The sequence below is a fragment of the Lupinus angustifolius genome, chromosome LG03, assembly GCF_001865875.1.
Source record: "Lupinus angustifolius cultivar Tanjil chromosome LG03, LupAngTanjil_v1.0, whole genome shotgun sequence".
Taxonomy (NCBI): domain Eukaryota; kingdom Viridiplantae; phylum Streptophyta; class Magnoliopsida; order Fabales; family Fabaceae; genus Lupinus; species Lupinus angustifolius.
The window spans coordinates 3,898,925-3,907,662 of NC_032011.1; the positions used below are offsets into that span (position 1 = coordinate 3,898,925).

General features: G+C 40.7%; 1 protein-coding gene across 1 annotated transcript; it reads left to right on the plus strand.

The window, feature by feature from the left end:
* LOC109343140 (protein SLOW GREEN 1, chloroplastic-like) lies at window positions 6,410–7,876 on the plus strand. The gene has a single exon (XM_019581298.1). The coding sequence runs from the start codon at window positions 6,491–6,493 to the stop codon at window positions 7,583–7,585; it is 1,095 nt and encodes a 364-aa protein (XP_019436843.1). The 5' UTR covers window positions 6,410–6,490; the 3' UTR covers window positions 7,586–7,876.

Consider the following 8,738-nt stretch of genomic DNA (forward strand, 5'->3'; position numbering starts at 1 on the left):
GTTGTAATCTCAATTATATTTGCTTCCATGTTTTAACTTTTATGTTGTGGTTGCTGCCACTGTGATTGCGGGCATTGGGATGATAATGCAGTTTCTTTCCATTGCAGTGTGTGGCACTTTTGTGGCTGATTTTTTTTAATCTGTTGCAGACTGATGCGATGCAACTTTTTCACAGTCCAACGGAGCTGTAGTATGGTCTGAAGCAGCTGCGTCACTGTATGCGCTGCAATCATTGGTAATGCAGCTGTGTCACTGCTGCAACTGCAGTATTGTGGCCATATTAGGTGATATAGTCCACTATTTAGAACCTTCTTTATGACAATATGGTGGATCTTCTTCCTACCTTTTTAGAAGTAGAAGAGCTGAGATACATTACTTCAGGGGTGAGAACAGTAATGTAGGACTCTCTATACTGAACACTTTCCTGATTAAGAATGTTGGATTTGAAAATTACATACTATATCTTTTGCACATTTTTGGATATTATTATTGGAGACTAACATTGAAAACAGAAGCCCTGTTGAGACTCACAATGGCTTGTGTAGAACATTATGTCCAATATTATGCAATAAGTTTTTTGGTTTGTCAGACAATAGAAAATAACAACCAACATTTATAAGCCCTATAGAGTCTGGCAATAGGATTGCAAGCAACAGTGGCTATATTTAGGTCATTTTCTTTAGGCCTGCAATGGATTGCATTTTAATCAAATATGCTCATTTTAGTTTGACTCTCTAATAATGACTGAACTAGTCTTAACTCTTTTTTGAAGGGTTGCATTAGGCTTAACTCAGAATGATGGATATGAACTTGTTTATCCTGTGGCTTATTACGTATACTTCTAAATTTTCCGTACTGCATATTCTTGAGTAAACTGAAGCAACATTAACAAACTAAAAGGCTCCTGTTGGACATGTATGAGTTCTCATCCTTTGCTTGAAAATGCAGGAGTGATAAATTCACTACCATTACGTGATAATTTAATGTCTGTTTTGGTTATTTGATCTTTCCTCTTTTGTGATGCCAAAGACTCAAAATGTGTCTTGTACAATTTCTTATGATACCAAATTTGATTCCAAGTATAGTGCCCATGAAAACAGATTGAGTTCAAATTCATTGAGAACTATAGGGATACGAATATGCAATGATATCTTGTGCCATTAGGGCTTAGGGTGATGCTTGAGTCACTGTATTCACGGGATCTTGTCCCAATTTATGTTTATAAGAAAAGAGATAGAATCATTTTCATGTCTTACAAGTGATACACCCTACAAGGTTTCGAATACCTAAAAGTCAGAATCTCATGAGAGTTCTAGGGTATATTAATAGTAGACTTCTACAAGGTTCCTTAATTGCATTCCTTCGAAAGAACACATCATGGGACTAGAAATAAAGGATTAACTCAAGCTCCTAACATAATACTGGTAACAGTTCGTGTGGTCCATCCTACAAATAGTATAGACAATACGAATACATGACCGATAAAATGGGTATCATTTTTATCCTAAAATATCTCTAATACTTTGGTGTGAGACATATGTATATGCAAAAAGCGAGTGTATCATATTGTGTGGGTTGAGAAACATACAAAGTTGATTAAAATAACACTGTCCCCAAAAGTTGCAAAATAAATGAGTAAATATATAAAATTTAAATTATTATATACAAAAATTTAATGCTGAAATTAATTAAACATGATTCAAACAAGGGAATGTTATAATAGTTCAGTAAGCAGTGATTCTAGGTCTGGCTCTCTTAAAAATATTCCTAGTGGAGCCATTAGTTGTCAAGATATGGTTTTCATTTATCATTGAGTATGTGACTTGAGAGGGAGAAATGAGAGAATTATACCCTCTTCCTAATGATGAGGAGTCACTATTATGTTTTTGCAACCAAAGCATATAAAACCATCTTTATGTCCACATTTGGAATGTGTTAGCCTTAAATTAAAGATCTAGATTCATGAGTCTATTATGAGTCAAAGAATGTATTTAGCACCATATTTGCTTATGTTAAAACGGTTCTATCACTACTTGTATGAATTATTTATACCCTTAACTTGTTTGACTATTTATTTTAATTATTCATTCCTTATAACACAAAATTTTATATTGCTCATATGTATTTCATAAGCAACAGGGAATTAAAACTATGTAATTCTACATAAAAAATGTATGATTGTTAGGTGTGTTTTAATTATTTTTAGGAATAGAAACAACGTGTCGGATCATTCAAATGATAAGGGAAAAATAAATTTATACAACCTTCCTCCATACTGAAATTGACACATTTTTTTTTTGCTTTTTGCTATTTCAAGGTATTTTTGGCACATAACAACGATCACCACTTTTGAAATTTTAAGAATTATCCGGCCAGACATTACTTAATAATTTTCCAACATTTATATTCAGAATCAATTAGGGACATTTGCCCTGTCATTACATATTGGCCATCCAACTATCCAACATTTCCATTCGGGTTCAATTATAGACATCCGACCAATCATTACTTTAATGATTATCCTACATTATGGTTCAAATTCATTAATGAAGGTCCAAAGATCATTACTTTGGGAAATATTGAGAATTATCCGACCATACATTACTTATTATCCAACATTATTGGGCAAGTTCAGTTAGGAAAAACCCGGATTTATCCGGGTGGACAAGTAGCCTAAATTATGCAAATCACTTGTTGTACATCAGCCGAAAAATAAATTGACAAGGCAAGATAAAAAAGAAGGCAGTCTTCATTCACTAAGGGTCGGATTAAATCCGACCAGTTACAAAAAAGAAAAGAAAAAAAGAAAGATACAAATTATAAGCCCCCACCACTTCTACCCAGAACGTGAAGCTTCACTAGGCCCTCCTCCTCATCAGCAACCAGCTCAACCTCGGAGGTGACCCTGGCATCGATCATGGTCCAAGACCAATCAGCACCAGGAATAACTAACCGGACTTGAGCGGAAGCATTGTCCCACGTCGCGTTAGCCGCCACAACGACATCATCTTCTAAGTCCTCATAAGACGCCTTCAACCGGGACAGCTCATCAGCCAACCGAGCGATGTTAGCTTTGGTTGTCTCCTCCCACTCCTCCGACAACTTCAACTTGGCCCCAAGTTGACGCCTATCCTCTTCAGCCTGACAGAGGCAGTCGCCCAAAACACCTATCTCTCATTCGGCAGCCACCATTTCCACTTGGGCCTACAATGCTACCTCTCGAGCATCATGGAACTAGATTGACATGGCCGATAGTTGCTCACCAGTAGTCAGGTTCTGCTCCTCCTGGACCTTCAGGCCTTCAGTATACTTCTTCTCCAATTCATGGAGGTATGCTAAATGTCGCTCTTGAGATTGGTTAGGGCATCCTCCCCAACCCGGGTGGTCAGTACTCCCTCACCCTCGAAGTACTTCGCCATAGAAGCAAGCAGAACCTCGGCCTCCTAGACTCTCCTTAGCAGCTCGGTCACGAGCATGAATTCCATGGTATCCAGCATCCATGGGTTAAGTAACCTAGTTTCAACCACATTGGGAACTCGATACATGAAAGAATATTTGACGGAAGTCTTTCGTTTACCACTAGTAGGGGTCTTCAATTTGGCGAAGTCTTCAGCACGGGGATTAGAAACCCTAGTAGGAAAGGCTTCATCCCCAGTTAGATCAACCATATGGACATCCGCCACGACACGGTCGGCGGTGACTGGAGGCTCAGAACAAATAGGTAGAACGTATGATGGCCTGGTGGTTGAACCATCCCCCTGGGAAGATTCTGCACGAGTAGGTGAATCAAATCTCGCCTTTTTCGTGATATCATCGCTCTTCCTCTTCAAAGCAGCCCTTCTCAAAGGCCTTGATCAATCGGATTGGTCGCTCATAGTAGTTGCTGGCAAAAAAGAAAGAAACAAATCAGATCATGCAAAGATACTATAAAAACAGAAGTGTATAAACCTAGTTGCTCACCGACTTTCAATTCGAAAATATGATCCCCTTGACCAAATTATAGCACATTTTAACTCGACCCTCCTCTATCCACGATAACATCTCGTCTGCCCCCTCCCTTTGTTGGAGACTCAACTGGTCGTACGAGAGGCTGAATGATTTGGCTGGTTTTTGGTGTATCCCCATGTTCGAGGAGAATGGAAACTAGGGAAGACCATCAGGCCCATAAGCCCAGGTATGACGATCACCCTGGACTTTTACCCGGATTAACCCGGTTTTCCAACCCTTGACGGACCCCTCAAAAGGCTGGAAGAGAGCACGCTCGTTTCTAGACTGAAGCGACGTCCACTCGCGTCGACCTGCATCATTCTCGTATTTGTTAGTACTGTGTCCCACCTAGAACAGACGAAGCATGCACAACCGTTCCATAACTTCGCAAAATATCTTGATGGCTCGAATGAACCCCCAATAGTTGGGATGAAGTTGAGAAGGGGCTACTTGGAGGTGTTGCAACATTTCGACATGCCATCCATCAAAGGGCAACCTCACCTCGATCCGGCGACAAACGTACTCTTACATATAGAAGTTGTGACGGTCGCCGCTTTCTAGAAAAATATCTTGGTAAACTCGTTCTTTTGTAGACGGGCTGCACCACGCTATGCCCTCAGTTGGGTGGGCTAGCAGATCCACACGATGATGCTTGTCTGTAGAATAGAAAGAAGCACTACCAACAACCTCTCGGTCCACCCACTAGTAAGGAGACTCTAGGACCATCATCTCCGGTGGAGGAGTATACTAGTCGGCACGTTTAGCAAAATTCCTCCCCATGTGTGACCTGTCACCAAAAGAAGTGTCACACTCCGAAGTGGATATACCATCCAAGACCGGACACCATTTCTCGTAAAAGGCTGTTCGGTCCAAGACATCAACCTCGTCCCTGCCCTCTTTCCCCCTCAGGTCGCACAAAAGAGCAGGAAGAGACAATTGTTGAGGCCGCCCCCACGTACATTGATGCCTTCGGTGACAAGAAGCGAGGTTTGTGAAAATTGGTGGGGGTTTAGACAAGATCTCTAGCTCATCATAACTAGAACCTCCGCTGGACATAATTAAAAAAGTAAAGAAGAAGAAAAGGAATTACCGGTTAAAGGAATGAAGCCTTTGAAAGAGAGGAAACTTCTAGAAGAAAAGAAAGCTCGCCCAGATGCATAAATGCTCAAAGATTCGGCAAGAGAAAATGCGAACAACAAGGTGGAGATCATAGAAGGGGAAAACCTCTATTTATAGGGAATGACCCAAGCCCAGATCTCCCCAGAGGCCCAACCCAAAAAATGCATCTACCCGTCCAAAATCACTCAAGAGTAATCCAACAGTGGCGTAGAAACCTAGACGGCCGAACTGAAACGAGCAGACGCGTGAGTTGGTTATCCCAAACTATCAAATAGAACGCCATGTGTCCTCCACGTGTCCGACGAAGACAGATAGTCACCATGGCCTACTCCTACACCTATAGGCCACCCTTATCCATCAAATCGGAACATTTGAGTCTACTAGTTCGATTCGCTCTCGACCAACCGAATAGACTAGGGGTAATTGTTCCACCCTCGATAAATCCAGATGTTTCCTAACCCGTCTCGGGCGTGTATGTGTGTCTTATACTACCATCGCTCACGCGCCCATGGAGAGTTGGGCCCACCGAAATCGCCATAAATGCTCCTGACACGTCTTTAATGTCTCAGGCATCCCATTAATGTCTATGACACCTCATTAATGTCTCTGACACCGTCATTAATATGCCACAAACATCTTAAATCATGACTACATTCCACCTCCCACGTCGCCTGCACATCCTACTTGTCTCCCGACAATTCGACAAACACAGGCCTGCAAACGGAATAAGGACAACCGAACATATCCCATTGAACCCGCTAGATTCTAACCAATAGTTGGGTGCCATGTCGATGACCTCCAGGCTCTATAAATAAGGAGTCCCACATATGGAGTATAATTAATTTTCATTCCCTCATTTATTGCCACATTTGTTGTTATTTACTCTAACTTCTCTCTCTAAAACACTTTAGTAACTTGAATGTGAGATGACCTTTTCATGTACCTCCCCCGACAGGTCCAGGCAATATTCCGACCAAGACTCCTAATCTTCTTCACTCTACTGCACATGTGAGACTCCTCTCAAGTAATGGAGAGGCAAATGACTTTTTCCTTTGTATTTTAAGGATAAAAGTATAATATCATTACACATAAAAAGGATATAAGTATCAATATATGTTACTTTTTATTCACTTTTACGCACCACTTGCATGGAGAGGAGTCTCACTCCTTATACTGACCATCCCAAAAGTTATATATGAGAGTGAATCATAATTAAATATTAAATATGATATATCTATTTTCAACTACATTATATACACATTAATTTAAATTTTATTTATGATTTCTTTTTCCGAAATACATCTCAAAGTTTCACTCCCGACCAAAATATCATCTTGGAAATCTCCGGTTCAGGGTTTAAGCTCTCTCCTCCTTCTCCTTCTTCATGCTCGCACTGGCCACTTCCACTCACTCTCATACTTTACCAATGGATTTCTCTCTTTCCACGTTACGTCACTCTCCTAACCTCTCACTCAATCTCCACCGTTCATCTCTCCCATCTCCCTTATCCTCTTCCTCTTCCCTTTCTTTCAAGTCCCTTCAACCACCACTACCCTCAACGTCGTCGTTTAAACTCTCATCCATCAAAGCCTCACTAAACGACTCTGCGTTTCATAAACCCACAAAAACCTCATCCTCCAATCTCCTCCAAACCCTAATTTCCCCTTTCCTCTCCCCCATCGTCGAAACCACATGCATCGTTATCGCCGCCACCGCATTCTTCTTCATGCGCCACATGCCCGTCACCGCCGCTCCTCTTCCGTTACCCTCCGCCGTCGCGTCGGAGCAAAACGTAGCCCCTGATGAAGAAAGCGAGAGACTTATCGAATCGCGGTTGAGCGAAAACCCTAACGACATTGAAGCGCTTCGCACTCTCATGGAGCTGAAAATTCGTGCTCGCAAAGTTAATGAAGCGATTCAAGTTATTGAGCGCTTAATTGGGCTCGAACCTGAAGAGGTTGAATGGCCTTTGCTCAAAGCTCATATGCATGTTTACAATGATGATCATGAACTTGCGCGCAATGTGTTCGAGGAAATTCTCCAGAGAGATCCGCTTCGTGTTGAAGCTTATCACGGCCTTGTAATGGCGACTTCAGAATCGAACCAGCCATTGGATGGTGTATTGAAGAGGGTTGAGGAAGCAGTGGAGAATTGCAAGAAGGAAAAGAAAGATTCCGAGGTGCGAGATTTTAAGCTGTTGATTGCACAGATTAAGGTGATGGAAGGTGATTTTTCAGAGGCTTTGAAGAATTATCAGGATCTGGTGAAGGAAGAACCTCAAGATTTTAGGCCTTACTTGTGTCAGGGTATTATATATACCTTGTTGAGGAAGAAAGATGAAGCTGAGAAACAGTTCCAGAAGTTTCGGGGGCTTGTTCCGAAGAATCATCCTTATAAGGATTATTTTGAGGACAACATGTTTGCAACTAAGTTTTTCTCTCAGAAGCTTGAAAGGGAAGGAGCAGGTGCCAGGAACTAGAAATAATGCTATTGTGGATGCTTCTGTAAAGAGGTGTTAATGAGTTTTTACCACTTTTATTTTAATGTTCCTTGCTTTTTAGTTAAGAATGATTTTGGATAGTAATCCAGGTGTTATTGTATTTGGTTAGTTTCGTAGTCTTCCTTATTGGGTCGTGGTTGTGGTACAAAATTACTCTTGGGTTGTTATGTGGTGGGTTTAGATTGTGAGGTCAATGAAGAAAAGCTGTTTAGATGCCAAAAGAGTCAAACTAATGAATTCATCTATTTTTTATGGCATTGTTATTTTTGCGTTGTAATCTCAATTATATTTGCTTCCATGTTTTAACTTTTATGTTGTGGTTGCTGCCACTGTGATTGCGGGCATTGGGATGATAATGCAGTTTCTTTCCATTGCAGTGTGTGGCACTTTTGTGGCTGATTTTTTTTAATCTGTTGCAGACTGATGCGATGCAACTTTTTCACAGTCCAACGGAGCTGTAGTATGGTCTGAAGCAGCTGCGTCACTGTATGCGCTGCAATCATTGGTAATGCAGCTGTGTCACTGCTGCAACTGCAGTATTGTGGCCATATTAGGTGATATAGTCCACTATTTAGAACCTTCTTTATGACAATATGGTGGATCTTCTTCCTACCTTTTTAGAAGTAGAAGAGCTGAGATACATTACTTCAGGGGTGAGAACAGTAATGTAGGACTCTCTATACTGAACACTTTCCTGATTAAGAATGTTGGATTTGAAAATTACATACTATATCTTTTGCACATTTTTGGATATTATTATTGGAGACTAACATTGAAAACAGAAGCCCTGTTGAGACTCACAATGGCTTGTGTAGAACATTATGTCCAATATTATGCAATAAGTTTTTTGGTTTGTCAGACAATAGAAAATAACAACCAACATTTATAAGCCCTATAGAGTCTGGCAATAGGATTGCAAGCAACAGTGGCTATATTTAGGTCATTTTCTTTAGGCCTGCAATGGATTGCATTTTAATCAAATATGCTCATTTTAGTTTGACTCTCTAATAATGACTGAACTAGTCTTAACTCTTTTTTGAAGGGTTGCATTAGGCTTAACTCAGAATGATGGATATGAACTTGTTTATCCTGTGGCTTATTACGTATACTTCTAAATTTTCCGTACTGCATA

Bases quoted from the DNA above. Each gene is read 5' to 3' on its own strand.
- LOC109343140 (XM_019581298.1), top strand. From the start codon at position 6,491: ATGCTCGCACTGGCCACTTCCACTCACTCTCATACTTTACCAATGGAT.